This window comes from Entelurus aequoreus, linkage group LG12 (genome assembly GCF_033978785.1).
Source record: "Entelurus aequoreus isolate RoL-2023_Sb linkage group LG12, RoL_Eaeq_v1.1, whole genome shotgun sequence".
In the NCBI taxonomy this organism is placed as follows: domain Eukaryota; kingdom Metazoa; phylum Chordata; class Actinopteri; order Syngnathiformes; family Syngnathidae; genus Entelurus; species Entelurus aequoreus.
This window is the reverse complement of record NC_084742.1, coordinates 34,639,692-34,663,156: the sequence shown is the minus strand read 5'-3', so window position 1 is coordinate 34,663,156 and position 23,465 is coordinate 34,639,692. Positions and strand designations below refer to the sequence as shown.

At 40.3% G+C, this 23,465-nt stretch overlaps 2 protein-coding genes across 3 annotated transcripts; one reads left to right on the top strand and one right to left on the bottom strand.

Annotated features, from left to right (window-relative positions):
• Window positions 1-1,102: 1,102 nt before the first annotated feature.
• Window positions 1,103-9,293, top strand: LOC133662103 (mediator of RNA polymerase II transcription subunit 11-like). The gene is made up of 3 exons (XM_062065791.1): window positions 1,103-1,308; window positions 4,593-4,723; window positions 5,579-9,293. Exons 1-3 carry the CDS (start codon window positions 1,239-1,241, stop codon window positions 5,726-5,728), a joined length of 351 nt encoding a protein of 116 aa, XP_061921775.1. The 5' UTR covers window positions 1,103-1,238; the 3' UTR covers window positions 5,729-9,293.
• Window positions 5,750-23,446, bottom strand: LOC133662102 (arrestin red cell-like). 2 transcript variants are annotated; one of them, XM_062065789.1, is made up of 14 exons: window positions 23,322-23,446; window positions 17,577-17,607; window positions 17,405-17,465; window positions 17,270-17,314; window positions 17,000-17,199; window positions 16,792-16,919; window positions 7,655-7,790; window positions 7,506-7,590; window positions 7,353-7,425; window positions 7,133-7,270; window positions 6,983-7,066; window positions 6,848-6,918; window positions 6,703-6,757; window positions 5,750-6,641 (listed from the first exon to the last, which is right to left on the bottom strand). In XM_062065789.1, exons 1-14 carry the CDS (start codon window positions 23,342-23,344, stop codon window positions 6,551-6,553), a joined length of 1,221 nt encoding a protein of 406 aa, XP_061921773.1. In that variant the 5' UTR covers window positions 23,345-23,446; the 3' UTR covers window positions 5,750-6,550. The 2 variants fall into 2 exon arrangements, with proteins under 2 accessions (XP_061921773.1, XP_061921774.1); XM_062065790.1 differs by lacking the exons at window positions 17,405-17,465; window positions 17,577-17,607; window positions 23,322-23,446 and having other exon boundaries at window positions 17,000-17,158; window positions 17,235-17,313.
• Window positions 23,447-23,465: the final 19 nt, after the last annotated feature.

Sequence of the window (23,465 nt, the reverse complement as noted above, 5' to 3'; positions counted from 1 at the left end):
GGAGGGCATTCCATAGTATTGGAGCCCGAATAGAAAACGCTCTATAGCCCGCAGACTTTTTTTGGGCTCTGGGAATCACTAATAAGCCGGAGTTCTTTGAACGCAGATTTCTTGCCGGGACATATGGTACAATACAATCGTCAAGATAGGCAGGAGCTTGACCGTGTAGTATTTTATACGTAAGTAGTAAAACCTTAAAGTCGCATCTTAGGTGCACAGGAAGCCAGTGCAAGTGAGCCAGTATAGGCGTAATATGATCAAACTTTCTTGTTTTTGTCAAAAGTCTAGCAGCCGCATTTTGTACCATCTGTAATCTTTTAATGCTAGACATAGGGAGGCCCGAAAATAATACGTTACAGTAATCGAGACGAGATGTAACGAACGCATGAATAATGATCTCAGCATCGCTTGTGGACAAAATGGAACGAATTTTAGCGATATTACGGAGATGAAAGAAGGCCGTTTTAGTAACACTCTTAATGTGTGACTCAAACGAGAGAGTTGGGTCGAAGATAATACCCAGATTCTTTACCGAGTCGCCTTGTTTAATTGTTTGGTTGTCAAATGTTAAGGTGGTATTATTAAATAGATGTTGGTGTTGAGCAGGACCGATAGCCGTTTTTGTCTTTGTCTTTTTATTTGTATTTATTTATTTGTAGTATTTTTTGTTTTAGTATTATTATTATTTATTAATATTGAATACTATATATGTATTTGCTTTTGTTTTCTTTCCTTGTTGTTGAAAGTGCCTTACGGTTGAGTGAATTATACATGTATGTTTGTTGTTCAATAAAATAAAACATTTTTAAAAAATAAAATAGTGCAATCCCTTTATAAACATGAAAGAAATCATATTCAAGAATAAAAACCATACAATTAATACAATCGTCGGTGTTCAATAGAATGTGCAACTCTCTAACGCAACGCTTGGAGTCAACTCAGTGCGAGTGATCAAAGGTGGAGAAAACTCACAGTGCTGGAACTAATCGTTGTGTTGCAACAGTGACTTTTATTGCAAATGTTGACCGACCGTTCGAGACTGAACTATGCAAATCAGATAATGACGTAATTTAGCAACTTCTCGCGACATTTAGGGCAACCAATAGCTTCTCTCCTTACTGGGACGTGAGCAACACGTTCCTGTTGGCGGACACTATTTTGTTGTTTACAGATCATTATTCGCTTCAATTATTCGTCCACGACGCAGCTTGTGTGACTTTTACAGACGTTTTTTGTTGATGGCGAACGAGCGTCTCAAAGCTCTGGAGGAGGTCGAGAAGGAGATAGCGATGGTGCTGCAGTGTGCCGGTGAGCAGTCAGATGCTTTTCATTTCCATAATATAATGGCGTCTTTCTTATGGACGTAACGTTGATTTATATAATTATGTTCCAATTCCAAGTTAGTCCCAGCCCCGCAACATTTCGAATAGCGATCCACAGAGCAATTGAGAAGACACAAACACAACAAAAATGTCAGACACAAATGAATAATATTTACAACAGTATCAACAATAATAATACGACTAAAATCAATACCAGTAATCAAAAACATTACATAACAAACATTGTTTTTATCATTTATTATTTCCATCAAAGCAATCCATAAAAAACAAAAACAGTCACAGTGCCTTACACTTGCATTGCATATCATAAGCTTGACAACCACACTGTATCCATTATTCACCACAAGGAAGAAAGGGTCATATTTTAGACTCATTTAATAGTTAAAACAAATTTATATAATGGATCCCATATTCCAAGATATGATGCATTATCTAATCTAAATGCAATTGTTTCTACTGATATCTTCTCTATAACTTGTGTATACCAGTCAATATGAGTTGGACTATCAACATCTTTCCATTTTTTAAAAATATTGTTTTTGTTATGATGCATATTGACAAAAAATATTTTTTATTCTGTGATGACACATTACAACATGTATGCAGATCTCCAAGAATACACGTTTGCATGGTCATTTGGATGTTTATATTTAAGAACCTGATTGCTTCTTTTGTCGTTTTAGACCACAACTCCTTTATTGTTGACATTGCCACAGTAAATAAATAAGAGTTCCTTCAGTAGCATTACTTGCTATGTACTGTACACATTTTAAATAACTGAGAGGCTGTAAAATACAATCTATTCAATAGGTTAAATTGACACAGCTTATTTTTAATGCATCTAGATGGTTTATTGGCATTTGTCCAAATATCCCATGATATGTATTTTTCTAAAATGTTTAAGTCATCCATTTCCGAACACATGCATCATTTATACTTCCGAGTATATTTTATCAATCAACAAATTCATTGAATGGTTTAAAGCAGTGGTTCTCAAACCTTTTTCCCCAAATACTACCTCGGAAAAAACCTGGCTTTCCATGTACCACCATAATGACCCACATTAAAATACAATGCATACATACATATATATACATACACACATATATATATATATATATATATATATATATATATATATATATATATATATATATATATATATATATATATATATATATTAAAACAAGGCAGAGGTTTATTTAACAAATATATTTAATATATTTAGCCACTGTAACATTACACACAAATTGAATACTGCATAGGAAAATAAAACACTGGGCTTTAATCAAGAAGATATTTGGCGTACCACTAGATAGAGCTCGCGTCCCAGGAGTGGTACACATACCACAGTTTGAGAATTACTGGTTTAAATGAGTTCTCGTGAAATAATGTGATTAAGTTCACCACATTTTGATTATGTGTTGGCCCTGCGATGAGGTGGCAGCTTGTCCAGGGTGTACTCCGCCTTCTGCCCAAGTGAAGCTGGGATAGGCTGCAGCCCTCCCGTGACCCCGAGAGGGACAAGCAGTAGAAAATGGATGGATGGATGACATTAGGATTTTACCAAAAACTTTGATTCACAGATGAAATTGGGTTGATTCCAAGTATTTTATGACACAGTTTTAGAATGCTAAATCAACTTTTATTCATTAGGACAGGCATCATTTTCAATATGTCTCGGTAACTACCTGCTTGTAGTATACTAATTTTTACTATGTTCACTGGACTCCAAAGTAATGTTTATGAGGTGGGACCAATGTTCCATATTGGATTCAATCTTATTTCTTAAATGTTCAAGATTTAGATCTCCGCTTGAATAGGTAAAAGTGTATTTGGTGTCATTTGCAATCTTAAATATATGATTTCTGCCTCTTTCCATTTAATTTAGGGGTTGTGAACTTGGGATTATTGAGTGATACTACATCAAATTGTTTCCAAATAACTTTATCCCCTGACAACCATATTCAGTGATTACCTTATTGATATAGTGAAGAGAGGAGTCAACATGTGACAGGTAGATAATTATGTCATCACAGTACATCGATAACTTATGCTGGGAACCAATTTGTATACCATGAATATTATTTTCACTTCTCATTTTTGCAGCTAAGGGTTCAATAATCAAATTAAATAATAATCCAACTGCAGGACATCCCTGTTTTGTTACTCTCTTTAATGAAAATGGTTCTGAAATCTGATTATTGGTTTTGACTGATGCCATGGTCCTTACATAAAGCATCTTTAATGCATTGTTTAAAATTATCGACAAACCCATATTTATGCAATGTGCAAAACATAAATGACCAATTTATGCGGTCAAAAGCGTTCTCCACATCGACAGGGAAAACTGCTGTGGAATAAGGAAGACTTCTGGCATGGTATAGAACATAAATACGTTCCTTGTATGGTCTGAAGAATGTCGACCTTCCATAAAGCCAGTTTGGTCAGTTTAAATGATTTTTTCCAATAACACTAGATAACAAATTGCTTTTCATACATTAAACAATGCAACACAAAGTCCTTTACAGAATTAAAAACAATACCCTGATAACACAAATCCAAATTTTAAGATAATTTTTAGTACAAAGACATTTAATTATTATTTAGTTTCTAAGTCCTGTGTTGTTCTAAAACAAACAGTGACTCATAAATTAAATCAAAATATTGCAAAGATGTGGCTGAATTGCATTAATTTGAAGGCAATAAGCGGTAGAAAATGGATGGTTGGATGGATTTAATGATAAACAGGTGTATATCAATAAATTCAAATATTGTGCAAAAGTTATGTGGTTTCTTAAGTTATATTCAGGCTAAGAGACCGATTAAAATGAAACCATGGAGAGAAACATTGTCAGTGGTTGGCTAGCTGAGGACTTCAAAGATTGTTAATTTGGTAATGGTGCTTACAAGGACAAGGGTTCAAATCTCAGTCGGGGTGAAAGGTTTATGTATAATTGATTTCTTAAAATCAATGTTTGGAGAGAGAAAAAAATCAACAAATGTAATTGCAGACCCCTGCAATACAATATAATAGTTTCATTTTCCTGAATGCCATCCATCGATCCATTTTCTACCGCTTGTCGGTCTCTGGGTTGCGGGGCGTGGGGGTTGGAGCCCACCTATCTCAGCTGCACAGGGCGTAAGGCAGTGTACACCCTGGCACGTCCATATTCCTGAATGGAACTAAATGAATGTAATCAACGGAAGTAGGCAAAGCATCACCGTATTGTTGTCTATCCTTTGCAGGTAACATAATGGTAGAACTTTCTAAAGACAAACACAACGCCAGCCTGCTGGACAGACAGCTGGTCCAGTTCCAGAGCTCCATCAGCAGAGTGGAGAACGAACTGAGCGGCCAAATCCGCTACCTTACACAGGTATTAAACGCACACTTTTAGGATTTTTTTTAAGATGAATAACTGTCGTTAGGGCTGTGAATCTTTGGGTGTCCCACGATTCGATTCAAAATCGATTCTTGGGGTCACGATTCGATTCAAAATCGATTTTTTTTCTATTCAAAACGATTGTCAATTCAAAAAAAAAAAAAAAAAGTTTTTTTCCCGATTCAAAACGATTCTCTATTCATTCAATACATAGGATTTCAGCAGGATCTACCCCAGTCTGCTGTCATGCAAGCAGAGTAGTATATTTTTGTAAAAAGCTTTTATAAAATTGTAAAGGACAATGTTTTATCAACTGATTGCAATAATGTAAATTAGTTTTAACTATTAAATGAACCAAAAATATGACTTATTTTATCTTTGTGAAATTATTGGACACAGTGTGTTGTCAAGCTTATGCGATGCGATGCAAGTGTAAGCCACTGTGACACTATTGTTCATTTATTTTTATAAATGTCTAATGATAATGTCAATGAGGGATTTTTAATCACTGCTATGTTGAAATTGTAACTGATATTGATACTGTTGTTGATAATAGTCATTTTTGTTTCACTACTTTTGGTTTGTTCTGTGTTGTGTTTGTGTCTCCTCTCAATTGCTCTGTTTATTGCAGTTCTGAATGTTGCTGGGTCGGGTTTGGTTTTGGAATTGGATTACATTGTTATGGTATTGCTGTGTATTGTTTTGTTGGATTGATTAATTAAAAAAATATATATTAAAAAAATCGATTTTTTAAAAATGAGAATCGATTCTGAATCGCACAACGTGAGAATCGCGATTCGAATTCGAATCGATTTTTTCCCACACCCCTAACTGTCGTTGTTTCTTCAGGTGGCTACAGGCCAACCTCATGAAGGGTCCACATACTCTTCCTGGAAAGACTGTCAGATGGCACTCAACAGGGCAGAGTACGCCAAGGTCAAACTGGGAGAACTGGGCCGCACCTGCGAAGTCATGCTGGAGCAGCAGCACAACTCTTAAATGTGGACGTTTTGAACTGATCTCACTTTTTTCATATTTGTGTGCTACACATTTATTTGTACAAACTTTTGATTACAACATTCATTTGAAGAAAATAACATGATCAATAGAGTATCTTTGTCAATATTTTCACTAGTAACGTAACTTAGGCAGGATTCGTCTAAATACTTCCTTCCTACGATTTAGGATCCTTACTTTTTCATCATCACCTGAGCGAGTCAATGATTTATATGCAGCGAGTCCTTCAGAAATTACCACAGTTAAAACACAGTAACATAAAGAGGCGCTGTATTTGGGTTACAAAAGTACACAGAGTATAGAATAAATCTAATATGCTACTGATAAAAAAAAATCAGGATGAACCTAAAATACACTGATTAAAATGCACTGTATGGGTAAACTTAATTCAGCCTTCTCTAAACTTCTGAATGTCCGACTGTTGAAGGTTTCAGTACATTCGCAACAGGTGTGTGATCCATAAGTGTCCTGACGGTATTCAAAACAGTCCCTCTGCTGTTCACATTTTGCATTTTGACATTGGGAGACCAAGATGACAACAATTGACCAACAGCACTTGGCTATTGTGAAACATTCAACAGTTGCACACGTGCAATCACACGTTTTAAAATAGTGAATTATAGGTTCCTCCTGAAATTTTCCAAAAGCCAAATAATCATAACTTTTGATGAGTAGCGTAATTATCCACTTGAAATTAAGAACTAAATAAGCAGTAAGACATCAGAGCTTTTCTTCATTAGAAAACCTGTAAAAATACCCTTGGAGTCTCTGAAAGACAGCAGAATATCTATGTGCTCGCCGCGGCTAACAGAGGGGGTCGGCGTCCACCTGAGACCCCGTCAAACGTAGGCGGGCAAAGTCTTCGAACACAAAGTCGTCGCCTTGAGAGGAAGACCTGCAGGAAGAAGTTAAAAGTTAATGACTGGTGAAAAAAAATCAAAGACGCACACACTTACCTCATATCAAAATCTATGAGGTTTGCATCAACAGGAGCGTCAGCCTCGGGAGATGCTGGACAGGCAAAAACAACACAAATTGAAGTGCGCAATAATCCGACCCGCTTATGCAGATTAATACATCAGTGAGCGGTGTGTGTTGTACCTGGCTGCAAGATGGGCTGGCCTGTTGGTTTGGGATGCATCAGGACAAACGGAAGCTCCACTGCGATGTCCCTACACACACAGACAATATGGTTTATTTGCCAGTATAGCTCGCCAATCATGAGGTGTCACATACCCTCCTAAAGACACCACCAGTTTGACTTTCACCCTGTAGGATACTAAGATGCCCATCATCTCCTTGCTGTCCCCCTCTTTCACTCTGGAACAATTACACACATGAATGGATATGACGAGAAAGTGTATGTGTGTGTGTGTGTCTACATACATGGTGCTGGAGGCCAGGTTGGTGTCTTCATGTTTGAGTTTTCCGTCCAAGGCCAGACCTCTCTTTTCCCTATTGGTGCCCATGCAGGGTGTCAGTGTGTAGACCTGGCAGAAGGTGGAGCTGGGAGAAACCTGGTCACTGAATAGGAAGAAGAAGAAGAAGGATCTTTAGTAAATGGCTGGATGGGTTGTTGGACGTCATGCTACAAAAAGGTACATACTCTGCCTCCAGCTGGGCCACAGGACACTTGTACTGGGCCGTGGAGAAGAGACAGATGTCAGCATACTGACGGACTGGGAGATGAGAACATTAGTTAGTGACCTTTGACCTGAGACATGATCCCCCAAAAAAGAGCCTGTTGTGTGGGAATTACCTGATATCTTGACTTTCTTGACCGTCTTAGTGGAGTTGTTGGAGACGTGAACGTTGACACTGATGGGCTCGCCATGGTAATACAGCTGCAGGTGCACACAAATGTATGAGTGTACTCGAATTTATTCAACAACTTGAATGAGCAAACACCTCCTTATCCAGCGAGGCCTCCAGGTGCAGAGTTCTCTCTGACATCAGAAAGCTGCGGCTCGTCTCCACCATGGGCTGTGGGCCTCTCTTCTCTGGTGCAAACTGCACCTTACGGATCACTAAGAGCACAGAGTTCCTGGAAACACACATTTAAAAATCATTTTATATTCCAGGTGTCATGTAATAGATTAACGAAGATGACATTTAGGCTGCATCTCAGATGGAAAAAACGGAATAGTAAGTGGAAATTAACTTGTAAACCCCCCATTAAAAATGTTTTCACACTTTAGTAGGGTTTCTAAAACTATGGCCTGCCAGCTTCCACAATCCGGCCCGCCATCGGCGTTGTTAGGCCTATTTTAGGGGGGCTGAAGCCCCCCTAAAATGTTCTCAAGCCCCCCTAAATAATTTAGTGTTAAAAAAAAAAAATTCTTTTTTTTTTTTTTTTACAAATACATGCCGACATATTCATTATAAAGTGGCCCGAATATGAGTTTAAATACATAATCATATAACCTGTCATTATTCCCTCAGTTTCCCCTCACTTCATAGCGTAAGGTAGAGAGCCCCTTTAGTGCGTCCGTATCCAATCCATTCCACTTGTTCATATAGAAAATGCCCACATCACTTAAAATCCAGTCCGCATTTTCTCTGCGACCTTGCTTGTGGTCCTTGGACTTGTTCATATAGAAAATGCCCACATCACTCAAAATCTAGTCCACATTTTCTCTGCAACCTTGCTTGCAGTCCTGCAGGTGTACGAAGTACATTAGCACACAGATAACTTACAATTGTAAATAATTTAGTTTTTAAGTTTTGTGTTTCTTGTAGAATCTATATAAAGTAATATACTTTAGCCTATTGTTAAAATAATGAAAAAAACATCATTAAATATATTTGTTTTATTGTATTGTTACATTAATAGCTGTTGTATTATTATAGGATGACTTGTTAAACATTTCATAGGATTTTCAGAGGGTGGAAAAACCAAGACATTTAATATAAAATGTAAAATGAATAAATACATAAAAAGAAAAAGAAAAAAAATGGTTAAAAGCCATCGTCCCGGGGAGCATTTAATTTTGTCCCGTGCATTTTTTTTACCGCCCCCGGGACGACGGGACTACGTTAATCTCAAGCCCTGGAAGTTACATTTCATTGTTTGCATTATTTGTTTCAGCATTGCACTTTGAAGATGGTCCCTCAGCTCTTTGACAGCTTTGGCTCTTTTTCAGATCAGCAGACGGACTCTTAAGTCTTTCTTATTTACAGTATATATGAACGTTTCTCATTTCTATTCAGACTTCCATATATATTTAATTTCCTTAACGGCTTGCCATAATATATATATATATATAAATATATTATATACAAGCCAAATTATCCCGATCCAGATATTACTTTAATTCAAGTAATCAAGTAATATTTCCAGGGCTTGAATTTACAACCATTTTAGTCACATATGTGCCCAAAATGTAATCTGTGCAACTTCAAAATATTTGGGAACAAACAATTATTGTATTGTGAGCTAAAGTGGTGGCATTAGCCTCTATGTTGTGAATGAATAACATAGAGGCTAATGCCATGACTTTCATTGTGTTTCAGTGTATCTTGAAGGATCATGCAAGTAATTGTTTCTTGTTGATGCTGTAAACAAAATGTCACTGTGCAAACCCATGTTTGTTGTTGTACTGAATACAGATTGAAAATAAACCCACTGAAATAATAATAATAACAATGATTAATTTCGAAGTTTTTGTTAGCCGTTTGTGAAGTTTTGTGCTCGTGCGCTACGTTCGCTCGCATCCTGTGCATCTCCTGGGGGCTAAGCCCCCCCTGTCCTTAAAAGCTAGTGACGCCCCTGCGGCCCGCACACTTCCAAAGTAAAAAAAAAAAAAAGGTAATGTTTTTATATTTTTTAAAATCTACATATATACACACACACATTATATATATATATATATATATATATATATATATATATTCAAAAGTTTGGGGTCACCCAAACAATTTTGTGGAATAGCCTTCATTTCTAAGAACAAGAATAGACTGTCGAGTTTCAGATGAAAGTTCTCTTTTTCTGGCCATTTTGAGCGTTTAATTGACCCCACAAATGTGATGCTCCAGAAACTCAATCTGCTCAAAGGAAGGTCAGTTTTGTAGCTTCTGTAACGAGCTAAACTGTTTTCAGATGTGTGAACATGATTGCACAAGGGTTTTCTAATCATCAATTAGCCTTCTGAGCCAATGAGCAAACACATTGTACCATTAGAACACTGGAGTGATAGTTGCTGGAAATGGGCCTCTATACACCTATGTAGATATTGCACCAAAAACCAGACATTTGCAGCTGGAATAGTCATTTACCACATTAGCAATGTATAGAGTGTATTTCTTTAAAGTTAAGACTAGTTTAAAGTTATCTTCATTGAAAAGTACAGTGCTTATCCTTCAAAAATAAGGACATTTCAATGTGACCCCAAACTTTTGAACGGTAGTGTACATATATACACATACATACATTTATACATACATACATATACATACATATACACATACATATACATATTCATATATACACCTAAATACATATATACACATTCATATACACATACATACGTATACACATACATATAGATACACATACATATATATATATATATACACACATACATATATATATATATATATATATATATATACATACATACATACTTGTATATACACATATATTCATACACACACATTTATGCACACATACAGTATATACACACATGTATACAAGCATATATATTCACATATATACACACACACATGTATATACACACATACAGTATATGCATATGTTTATACACACATATATGCATATATACACACACAAACATACATATATACACACACACATATATATAATAAATATATATATAGACAGATCTGTTGTGTAGGACTAGATGTTACAATCCCCTAATGCATACTTGAGACACCTATGCGACTTAGTGGGATGGTCAAGTGAGTGAAGGCATCCTCTGGGTTATCAAGTGGGCGCCCCCCATCCTCAGTGTTTCGCTGATAGGCCCACGACACCTCCAGAGGGTTCAGCAGTGAGTCCCAGCGTCCCAGGATCACTCCCTAGATGGCATCACTCACTTGAAAGCCCAGGTGGAGTCCCTTCGCTTGACCCACAGCCACTGACTCCCCTTTTCAGCGGCTTTTGAGAGGTCTTTCACTGCCTGTCGATGGGCCTTCCCTCGCACTCCCATTTCCCTGAGGAGCCTGGATGTTGAGGTGGCCACGAATCCTCTGCAGCCTACTTCCACTGGGCGTACCCTCGCTTTCCAGCCTTGTTGTTGCGCATCGGCTGCAAGCTCAGTGTACCTCAACTTCTTGCGCTCGTAGGCCTCCTCCATTGCACTCTCCCAGGGCACCGTGAGCTCTATGATGTACACGAGCCTGAGCGAAGCTGACCACAGAACAAGATCTGGCCGCAGGTTGGTGGACGCAATCTCAACTGGGAAGCAGAGTCTCTGGCCCAGGTCTGCCAGCAGTCTCCAGTCCCGTGCCCCGCCTAGCTGTCCAGTGTCTGGTCTTGTGGGGGTGAGGTTGGCTTGACCCTCGCCCTCCCGGACAAATGTTGTTGCTTGCCAACGGGATGACGAAGGAGGAAGGGCATTGACACTTGTCCGTCGACTTTCCAGCACTGCTGCAAGACACTTTAGCACCTGGTTGTGCCGCCAGGTGTAACGGCCTTGGGTGAGGCTGGTCTTGCAGCCCACCAGGATGTGCTTCAGTGTTGCTGGACTCGGACACAGAGGGCATGTGGGGTCTTCACCATACCACTGGCTGAGGTTTTTTGGAGAAGGCAGGACATCGTAGGCAGCCCTGATGGTAAAGCTTGCCCTGAATGCCTCCATCTCCCACAGCTCTTTCCAGGAGATCTTCCTCTTCTCTACTCCTTCCCATGTCATCCACTGCCCTTGTTTTGCCTGCGCCACAGCTTGTGCGCACCTTCTTGCTTCCTCTTCCCGACGTATCTCCTGGACCACCAGCTTGCGTCTCTGAGATGGAGTGGCCTTGCTCCAGGCTGGTGTATTGGCCCCAAGGCCAAGACCACTCCTCCCCTGCAGTACTCGGCCCACAATGTCTCTGTGCCTGAGTGCTGCTTTAGCCTGCTCAGTTGCAGCCAGTGGGGTCCACTTCCTCCCAGTAGCCAGAATGGGGGCAGCTTGGGCTACAAATGGATCACTCGAATCCAGTAGCATCATCTCCAGTCTGACTTTGGCGCACTTGAACTCCTCTGAGAGACTGGAAATGGGCAGTTCTAACATTCCTTTGCCGTAGAGTCCAATACTGCTGAGGCACCTGGGAAGGCCAAGCCACTTCCTTGCATATGAGCTAACCAGTCTCTCCAGCTTTTCCACCTTAGAGAGCGGGACTTCATAGAGGGTTAGTGGCCACAATAGGCGTGGAAGTAGTCCATACTGCATGCACCAGAGCTTCAGCTTGCCAGGAAGCAGGGTTCTGTCGATGTTCTCCAGGCCGCTGGCTACCTCCTTCCTGAGCTGATCTACCTGCTCTTTGTCTTTGAGGGAGGCATCATACCAACGACCTAGGGACTTCACAGGCTTCTCTGAGACTGTTGGAATAGGTTCCTCACCAATGTGAAAGCGGTGGTGTGACAGTTTCCCCTTGTCAATAGAGATGCTTCTGGACTTGCTTGGCTTGATCTTCATGCGAGCCAGCTCGATGTTTTCTTGGAGCTTTCTCAGAAGCCGTACAGTGCAAGCCTTGGTTGTGGTGAGTGTTGTGAGGTCATCCATGTAGGCTCTGACAGGCGGCAGCCTCAGGCCAGGTCTTATTAGCTGTCCCCCAACCACCCATCGCGATGCCCGGATGATCACCTCCATGGCCATGGTGAAGGCCAGCGGGGAGATGGTGCAGCCGGCCATGATTCCCACCTCCAGGTGTTGCCATGCTGTGGTGTACTCGGCAGTTGTCACGCATAGCTGGACGTCCTGGAAGTAGGCCTTGACAAGGGTTGTGAGAGCTGCTGGGACCCTGAAGTAGTCGAAAGCTGTCCACAGGAGGTTGTGAGGGACTGAGCCAAAGGCATTGGCGAGATCCAGGAAAACCACATAAAGGTCTGTTCTCTCCTTCTTGGCAACCTGGATCTGATGCCAGATGACACTTGTATGTTCCATGCAACCGGGGAAGCCTGAGATGCCTGCTTTCTGGATTGATGTGTCAATCAGGTTGTTTCTTTGCAGATATCCTGCCAGCCTATGAGCAACCACGCTGAAGAATATTTTTCCCTCGACATTTAGAAGGCTGATCTGGCGGAATTGGCCGATTTCTGATGAGTCCTTTTCCTTGGGGATAAGGATTCCACCGGCTCTTCGCCAGGAAGTTGGTATCTCCTTCTTTTGCCACACGACTCTCATCAGCTTCCAGAGGAAGCGCAGGACATCTGGTGCGTTTTTGTAGAGCCTGTATGGAACTCCGTTGGGACCTGGAGCTGATGCGGCCCTTGCTCTACGCACGGTTTTGTCTACTTCACTCCATCTGGGTAGGCTGATGTCTAGATCGTGCTCTGGTGGATTGACTGGTGGCATGTCAGGTGGGAGTGTAACCTCTTCATGGTGTCGGTCGTCTGTGCTGGATTTTTGCAGATGTTCTTCCAGGTTGGCCTTTGACACTGAGAGACTTCCAGACTTCTCCTTTGTGAACAGACTCTTCACAAATTTGAAGGGGTCTTTGTAGAAGCGTGTTCTTGTTTGCTCCTTCCTTCTGCGCTTCCTCAGAAGGTTTTCCGCTCTCCTCAGTGTTGCAAGTCTACTCTGGATCTCTCCCTGCAGCAGGTTTATGCCCTCCTTCTCCTCCTCTGTGGCCTTCCTCCATTGCTTCTTCAGCTGTCTCCTCTCCTTGACTAGGCGGTCTATTTCTGTCTGTCTTCTGGACTTAGTGGGGATTGATGGAGCAGATCGTTTTCCTTCGACCACTCCAAACCGTTCCACTCCATAGGCATAGATTAGATCCCCCATTCTCTCCAACTTCTTCATGGCGGTGCCTCTGATCCCTTCTATGATGTTGCAGAGATCAGTGTTGACCTCCTTCCACAGTGTCCCGTCGCAGGATTTTGGCCACTTGACAAATGGCCTTCGCCCCCGGATCTTCTTTTCCGTTGCAGGTCGTAGTGGGTTGGGTTCAGGTTGTTCTCCCGTGCCTAGTTCTGCCTCCTCGGGGACAGGGGTGTTGATGTCCTGCAGACTGTGGGGTTTGTCCTGCTGCTGAACTTCAGTCGACTGACTCGACCTGCTTCTCAGAAAGTAGCTGTCGATGCGAGTTCCCTGTTGACCCTTCTTTAGGCACCCTTTCTTGCCTTGGTGTATTTTCAGGCCTTGGGTGGAAGTAACCTTTGTCCAACCACATACGCAGCTCTGAAGCTTGTGTCCTGCTGTGGCTGTTGGAGCCTCAGGTATGCTGATCATCAAACTCGTAGTCTGTTCCGTTCCTGTGTTCGTTACCGGGTGTTCTGCCGATGAGCCATCTTCCGCCCCCGCTCTCGCTGACTCAGGGGGTATTTTCTTCTTAGAACTTTTCGTAGCCATGTTTGGGTGGAACCCATACACCGTTCGTGCTGGATCCTGCCACCACGGGTAGCTAGCCCATGGCAGCCCCGTTGGGGTCTATTCCCTCCTGCCAGCTGTCTTTCCATGCCGTCGCAAGGTCTTTCCCTTGTTGTCAGCTGCCCTTTCACAGCAGTCACTGGTTCACCAGATGATCAGATATATATATATATATATATATATATAGGCATATATATATATATATTAATATACACACACATACACACATATACACACATATATATATATATATATATATATATATATATATATATATATATATATATATATATATATATATATATATATATATATATATATATATATATATATACACTACCGTTCAAAAGTTTGGGGTCACATTGAAATGTCTTTATTTTTGAAGGAAAAGCACTGTACTTTTCAATGAAGATAACTTTAAACTAGTCTTAACTTTAAAGAAATACACTTTATACATTGCTAATGTGGTAAATGACTATTCTAGCTGCAAATGTCTGGTTTTTGGTGCAATATCTACATAGGTGTATAGAGGCCCATTTCCAGCAACTATCACTCCAGTGTTCTAATGGTACAATGTGTTTGCTCATTGGCTCAGAAGGCTAATTGATGATTAGAAAACCCTTGTGCAATCATGTTCACACATCTGAAAACAGTTTAGCTCGTTACAGAAGCTACAAAACTGACCTTCCTTTGAGCAGATTGAGTTTCTGGAGCATCACATTTGTGGGGTCAATTAAACGCTCAAAATGGCCAGAAAAAAAAAGAGAACTTTCATCTGAAACTCGACAGTCTATTCTTGTTCTTAGAAATGAAGGCTATTCCACAAAATTGTTTGGGTGACCCCAAACTTTTGAACGGTAGTGTATATATATATATATATATATATATATATATATATATATATATATATATATATATATATATATATATATATATATATATATATATATATATATATATATATATATATATATATATATATAGATTAGGGCTGGGCGATATATCGCGGGTTTGTCTCTGTGTGATATAGAAAATGAGTATATCGTGATATTCGAGTATACGTTCTCACGCAGTTGCTTTTAGCTGCGGGCATTAAACTGCATGCGTTTCTCACTCTTTCTTGTCACTCCTTCTCACAGAAACTTAAATCAAGCGCACCTTCTTACACACGTCACACGCTCCCGCGGAGCAGACAGGTAGCGACATGGTAACATTAGCTGTGATGCTAACGGTGCGAGTGGTAATACGAGAGAGAGAAGGTGCGAATCTGGTAACAAATGGAGGAAGAATTAATTCCCAAGAAAAACAGAACAGATCCATCGTCTGGCGGGGGTTTGGCTTCAAGCGGGAATATGTTGAACATTTATGCGGCAAAAGCGTTGCTACAAAAAGTAGCAGCACTGCTAATGTAGCATCATTTGAAAAGTCACCCTCTAGAGAATGAAGAGTGCTTCAAACTGTGCATGTCAACATTTCCGTTCGGTGCCACACTAACAAAATGCCGAAGCAACTATTTCCACATCAACACCGTAGGACATATACTATTTGATATGCGGCTCATTTTTATGTGACACTTATTGAAATATCTCGTGTGACATCATGCACAAAAGTGCACTTTATTTGTTTTTAACTATTGTAGTGGCGTTCTGTACATACAGTACACTTTAATTTAGTGTTTTGATATGTCATCTTAGTAACATCATGCAGAAAAGTGTATTACTGTCATTGAAATAACAATCAAAATATTTACCGGTACTCCCTTCTTCTTCTTTTGACATTGGAAATTACAACAACCCTTCTGCTATGTAGCCAAAATGGCACCACACACTCACCATTTTTAAAGTTTTGACTGCAAAATATTTGGATTTCAGAAGTGGGGGCACATGCAACTGCCTTGCATACAGAAAGCATGGCTTGAAAGAGGCTAGGTTTGAAGGGATTAGATACATGTTTTGGAGTAATATGATTGGAAATCAAATAGTTTACTTATTTAGTTTTTGTACGAAATAACAAAATTAGCAACAAAAAAAAATAACTGTTTTTTTTCCAAGATTGCACCGTGATTTAGTTTAATGTTTAGCTGCAATCAGCGTTTTTATTCACTTAGCGCAAGTCTTAGTCAACAGTGGAGGCAAACTCCTTATCTCGCATATGATTGCTAATTGGTCAGCTGCTGCATACTGTCAATCATTGTCACGTTGGCAAGAAGGCAGCCTCAAAAAGCCAATCAGTGACCTTCTGGGTGGTCTAAAGGGACCAACTTGAGCCTGAGCGGCCGTTTTCTGCTTGTCGCCAATGTTTGACTTGCCTCTATTTAATAGCAATAAATTATAAATGGACAGTGAAAAATGCAAGAAACAAAAATTGCAGGTGACATTTCCAGTACATTTTTGCCAAACTTCTTTGTGTGTAAGTACAGAAGTGCACCAATTGAGACGCAACTTAAACTAAATGCATCTCGGCATCCTTAGAAGCGGATGACATCGGAGCAAACTGCTAGAAAGCAGGAAGAACCTTTGATGAAGCTTCTCATCCGCTGTGTTGGCGCAGAAAGCTTGAAGCTCGTAGTCCACGCCACACGCCTTGCCAGTGTCCTCTGGGCCGGGCTGCAGGGTAACTGAGCAGGGCAGGTTCTGGGGGATCTGAACAGATCCAAACACACAAAACAAGGTCAGTGGGCAATTTCCTCCAAAAAGCAATGTTGATGTTGAGGTTTTTTTACACGGAAGTTGAAGGGGTAGGCGTGTTGGCCAAGCTTTTTTAACAGCCTCTCCTGCAGGTAGCTTAAAGGTTTCTGCTCCTCCTCATCCAGGAGAGGGAAAACCTGGAACGTGCTCACGTAAAGATCCTTTCGGAAGGAAAGGCCCAAGACGTCCAGGTCCTCACGGCCGTAACGAAACACACAAGTCAGCATTACAAACACTGTGGACAAAAGCATTTTATTGTTAAACACGCACCATTCCTGCTTCGGCTTCCTTTTAGCTTTTTGTACCTTTGCGACCCTTGAGATACTCTGGGTCCACAAGGAGCACTCCGTCTGCAAAGAAATGCCGAAATCCAACATGGCGGCGTTCATTTAAGCATTTTTGGAAGACAAGAACCACCGTCTGATTGTGTGTGCACTCACCCACTGGATCCACATGATCTAAGTGATCTATGAAGTCCCGCTTGCCCAGATAAACAGTCAGCTGTGGAATTCAAAGAGAAGAGTCATCATGGCACTCACACACACACACACAGACACGCACACACACACATTCATGCACACGTATACACGTGCACACACACGTTGTCCTTACCTTGCAGTTGGGGCTGGACTTCTTGAAGACTCTGTAAAATGTAAAAGTTAAAAAGGACAAGATTTAAAGTGTGACAGTTTGACCTTTAGACATCTGCCGCAAAAAAAATTACCAGCTTGCAAAGAGGGCAACGCATCATGCTGTTGTCATGGCGACCTTCAACCATCCTGACAAAAGCACATTTAGTGCTATGGTGTCCATACTAAAGAGTCCATTACACTGAGCATTTATTATTTAAAATATATATTTTTGATGAGATGGAAGTATCTCTGAATGTTCTGAAATCCGTTTTTATATTTCTATATTGCTTCCACAAGTTGACATTGGGCCGTAACCAGGATCTGACAAATACCGAAGTCAAAAATTGGTGGTTCAAAAGGAGTTTTGAAAGGTTGAAATCATGCATCCCAGCACCTAATGTATAATATCACTTTCAGCAACTCAATGAACAATCCTCCTTTTTAATTACTATGCCAAAGTTAAGCGTATTAAACAATTTTAACATTTTTAAAACATAATTTGGACAATTTCACACCACAACAATTCCAACATAGATTTAAACCCAGGAGTGATCTATTTCCTATTTTAAGTACGAGTGACGTGTGCCACTGCAAGTCAGAGGGGGGACTCTTGTCTCCATATTCTATTCAGTCAGTACGTGTCCATGCACTAAATTAGTCCGATTTCTCAAATAGTTTGGCTCTAAATAAGCGTCCTACAACCCATTGAAACACCTTAATCCGATCATGTCCGGTTTTTGAAAAGTCGGACTAACACACCTGGATTACGCGATTGGAAACTAGTTCTTTGCGAGGGGGTGTGCGTCCGGAGAGGACACTTTGCATCGTGCATGCGCCAGTCTCAACGCGCGGGATACAACCCGAAAGCAGATACCATTCAATACAAAAGTAGCAACATTTGTAATGAAGAGGAGACTGTTTATTTGCTCCATAAATTAAAAGAACAGAACATTTTGAAGTGCATCGACGGGAGAAATAAAGAAACAAAGATTTATTTAAGAAGGGAGCTGAGAAAATGGAGAATTCGGATTCCTGAACGAAATACGAATGAGATGAAAGATAATGAAGCAAGTATATTTAAGGCAAATAATAAAAGCGCACACAAACCTCTTCACGCTGCATTTGTGCACTCCAAACTGATTAACTTTCCGCACTACTGGCAAGATAGTCCAGAACAATAGCAACCTTCATGTGGTAACATGATTCTGATCCTACATGCATATGGTGTACCGAGACTGATTTCTATCAAATAAATAATTTTGTGTTTTTTTCCCCACGACGTTTCAGTTCAGTTTTGGTTTAGTTTCGGTTTATTTCGAACATGCATACGATACAATGTAATGCATCACATATTTCCGGATGTTTCATTACAGCACGTCCGAAAAGGAGTAGGAAAAAACTGAGCTTATTTAATCCTACCCCTTTTCATACCATATAAATTTAAACCATTTCATTGTTCTCTGTAACAGAAGAGTGATTAAATAATAAATAAATAACATACCATTGGAAGTAAACAAATATTAAATACATAAATAATCTTTATCTAAAAAAAAAAAAGATCAAGATGTTCATAATAATTGTTCTGTGTACTTTGTAAACACTTGTAGTTTGAACAGTCTCTTAAACTGAATCATATTGGTGCTTTGTTGGATTTCTTGAATTAATCCATTCCATAAATTAATTCCACATACGGATATGCTAAAGGTTTTAAGTGTTGGACGGGCATACAAATGTTTTTAAATTGTATTTTCCTCTAAGGTTATATTTATTTTGTTTTGTTGAGAAGAATTGTTGTACAAACCCCGTTTCCATATGAGTTGGGAAATTGTGTTAGATGTAAATATAAACGGAATACAATAATTTGCAAATCATTTTCAACCCATATTCAGTTGAATACGCTACAAAGACAACATATTTGATGTTCAAACTGATAAACTTTTTTTTTTTTCAAATAATCATTAACTTTAGAATTTGATGCCAGCAACACGTGACAAAGCAGTTGGGAAAGGTGGCAATAAACACTGATAAAGTTGAGGAATGCTCATCAAACACTTATTTGGAACATCCCACAGGTGAACAGGCAAATTGGGAACAGGTGGGTGCCATGATTGGGTATAAAAGTAGATTCCATTAAATGCTCAGTCATTCACAAACAAGGATGGGGCGAGGGTCACCACTTTGTCAACAAATGCGTGAGCAAATTGTTGAACAGTTTAAGAAAAACCTTTCTCAACCAGCTATTGCAAGGAATTTAGGGATTTCACCATCTACGGTCCGTAATATCATCAAAGGGTTCAGAAAATCTGGAGAAACCACTGCACGTAAGCAGCTAAGCCTGTGACCTTCGATCCCTCAGGTTGTACTGCATCAACAAGTGACATCAGTGTGTAAAGGATATCACCACATGGGCTCAGGAACACTTCAGAAACCCACTGTCAGTAACTATAATTGGTCGCTACATCTGTAAGTGCAAGTTAAAACTCTCCTATGCAAGGCGAAAACCATTTATCAACAACACCCAGAAACACCGTCGGCTTCGCTGGGCCTGAGCTCATCTAAGATGGACTGATACAAAGTGGAAAAGTGTTCTGTGGTCTGGCGAGTCCACATTTCAAATTGTTTTTGGAAACTGTGGACGTCGTGTCCTCCGGACCAAAGAGGAAAAGAACCATCCGGATTGTTATAGGCGCAAAGTTGAAAAGCCAGCATCTGTGATGGTATGGGGGTGTATTAGTGCACAACACATGGGTAACTTACACATCTGTGAAGGCGCCATTAATGCTGAAAGGTACATACAGGTTTTGGAGCAACATATGTTGCCATCCAAGCAACGTTACCATGGACGCCCCTGCTTATTTCAGCAAGACAATGCCAAGCCACGTGTTACATCAACATGGCTTCATAGTAAAAGAGTGCGGGTACTAGACTGGCCTGCCTGTAGTCCAGACCTGTCTCCTCAGTTCCCAAACGTTTACTGAGTGTTGTTAAAAGGAAAGGCCATGTAACACAGTGGTGAACATTGAAAATGTGTGGCGCATTATGAAGCCTAAAATACCACAACGGAGACCCCCGGACTGTTGAACAACTTAAGCTGTACATCAAGCAAGAATAGGAAAGAATTCCACCTGAGAAGCTTAAAAAATGTGTCTCCTCAGTTCCCAAACGTTTACTGAGTGTTGTTAAAAGGAAAGGCCATGTAACACAGTGGTGAACATGCCCTTTCCCAACTACTTTGGCACATGTTGCAGCCATGAAATTCTAAGTTAATTATTATTTGCAAAAAAAAAAAAAGTTTATGAGTTTGAACATCAAATATTTTGTCTTTGTAGTGCATTCAATTGAATATGGGTTGAAAAGGATTTGCAAATCATTGTATTCCGTTTATATTTACATCTAACACAATTTCCCAACTCATATGGAAACGGGGTTTGTACATTCTTGGGTAGCAGGTTATAGTTTGCTTTGTACATCATTTTAGCTGTTTGCACACGGAACTGTTTTTATGAAAATGGAGGAGGCGCTGAACTCCAAGGAAAATTTTGACATTACTATACTTGGTTTGAGGACACCCAATGGAAAGTAGGATAAGTGATTGTTTTCTTCTAATCGTGGCATGCACACAATAACACTAACGTCCAACATGGAGTGACATTGTTGCTTCTAAATGCAGCTTTTTTTGATGCGGCATTTTGCACCACGCCAGGTGCACCTAATGTTGTGACCGGGGAATCTATATACTGTTTTTCAGGTTAATTTTCCACCGCGTCTGAAACAAAAAATTGTTATACGGTATATTATACAGCGTACATTTTCAAAAGATATATGTTGATACTTTTGGAGCGGGTGAGGCGTGGTTTCCTTTGCAAACTAAATGGAACGCCTCCACACACAAACCGTGACTTCCTACTTTCTTCCTTCCTTCCTTTTTATTTTTCAATTAAATTTATTTATTTATTTATTTTTTAAATTTTATAAAAATAAAAATGTAATTCATATTTTACAGCAAAATATACCCGATACATATCTATTCTAGACCACAAAAAAGTGTGTTAAATGTAGATTAAAATCATCACAGGTCCACTTTAAAAAGACAAAATGAAAAGTAAATTTTTATCTATGTTTTGTTGAAATGGTTAGTCTCATTATACTGTATACTAATTATTTAATGAGAAACAATTCAAGAAAGAAGCTCTCGTCAATGGAAAGTTTGTGCTTAGTCAGACTCTGGAGGTTTTGTTTCCTGTTTCTCTCACACACGTCGTCTTCCTGTCGGCCCCTCAGTACAAGTATTTAGTTAGTGTGGAGCTGCGGGACATGATGAAGTCTTTTGTTGACTTATTCTGTGCTGCAGTCACTCACGGCAGTAGAAGAACAACACACGCGTTCCTCCTTGAGGAAATTATCAAAAAATTAATCTAATCATGTAATTTGCTTCCCCTGGCCTCGTCGTCCAGCCAGACGGAAGAACAATCCGTTGTGGTCAAGTTGCGGGAGATTTAATCAGGCAAAAGCTGGACAGGGAAATAGCAGTAAAAGAGCAAGGGGGCACATCCTGCAGTTAAACAGGAAGCGCGTATTCCTGGAAATTTGGCCAAAGCGGCAAAAAGATGCACTTATGCAAATAGCCCTAAAAAAACATGCTGATACTTCCTGAAAGATGACACTCTGTTTTATAAAATAGCCTAAAAAAACCTCCAGTTGAGGTCAAGATATGGTTAATATTCAATAAACATTAGTGATTATTTAAACGTTTCCTCTTTTTAACTTGGCCCCACTTCTGTTTACGTTTATGTATAGAACATAGAAGTTGTCAAACTTTTTTTAACCAAGTACCACCTCAGAAAACACTTTAAGACATTAGTAACACCAACATTATACAGTAGCGTAGTAGGCCTAAGTATTCATTAAAAACAGGACGGAGGTTTTGTTAAAGTTAAAGTACCACTGATAGTCCCACACACACTAGGTGTGGTGAAATTTGTCCTCTGCATTTGACCCATCCCCTTGATCACCCCCTGGGAGGTGAGGGGAGCAGTGGGCAGCAGCGGTGGCCACGCCCAGGGAATAATTTTTGGTGATTTAACCCCCGATTCCAACCCTTGAGTGCCAAGCAGGGAGGTAATGGGTCCCATTTTTATAGTCTTTGGTATGAACTCACGACCTACCAATCTCAGGGCGGACACTCTAACCACTAGGCCACTGAGTAGAGTAACAAGTATATTGTAACAGTACACACCGTTTGAAGAGAAATACTATGTTTGAATATAGGATAATAAACTGTTACATTACAACATTTAATTGATTCTTTGGTGTATCACTAGATAGAGCCCACACACCTATAGTGGTACCTGTACTACAGTTTGAGAAGGCCCGGTAAAGAATATTCCCAGGGGACCAATAAAAATCGAGCTGCGAGCCATAAATGTCCCCTGGACCGCATTTTTGACACACTGCGTTAGCGTCCGTGTGTGACGTCACACACATGGTCAGTCAACATGTTTACAGAAAGGAGTGTACTAGACATGCTTTGTGCTCCTATAATTCTTCTGTTTCGCAAGCATTTTCTGGTTGACGAAGTTGCGGCCAACTCCTGCCTCCAGATGCAATGTTTAAGTGGAAGAAGGCGGCGGAGGCAGTGAGTAAATAGAAAGGGAGGTGACATGTTTAAAGCGTTCGCATCTGGCTGAAAAGCTTCATCAAATGTGCTGCATAAAAGCAAGCCTACCTGGTCCCTGCTTTGTCCCCCATGTCCTCTGCTGCCTTTCAGCTGCCTCTTCTGCTCCGCATGCTTCGGTCCAGTCTGTCCCTTTCTGTCCGTTTCCGCGGCACAAGGACAGAAGCCACGCCCACCCTGCATGATTGACACCTC

Excerpts from the sequence above, each read along its gene's own strand:
- LOC133662102 (XM_062065789.1), bottom strand. The coding sequence starts at position 23,344 with ATGGGGGACAAAGCAGGGACCAG. Across the intron at positions 17,608-23,321 it reads GGGGACAAAGCAGGGACCAG|AGTCTTCAAGAAGTCCAGCC; the intron begins GTAGGCTTGCTT and ends TACATTTTACAG. Across the intron at positions 7,067-7,132 it reads AACCTGGCCTCCAGCACCAT|AGTGAAAGAGGGGGACAGCA; the intron begins GTATGTAGACAC and ends TAATTGTTCCAG.
- LOC133662103 (XM_062065791.1), top strand. The coding sequence starts at position 1,239 with ATGGCGAACGAGCGTCTCAAAGCTCTGGAGGAGGTCGAGAAGGAGATA. Across the intron at positions 1,309-4,592 it reads GATGGTGCTGCAGTGTGCCG|GTAACATAATGGTAGAACTT; the intron begins GTGAGCAGTCAG and ends TATCCTTTGCAG. Across the intron at positions 4,724-5,578 it reads AAATCCGCTACCTTACACAG|GTGGCTACAGGCCAACCTCA; the intron begins GTATTAAACGCA and ends TTGTTTCTTCAG.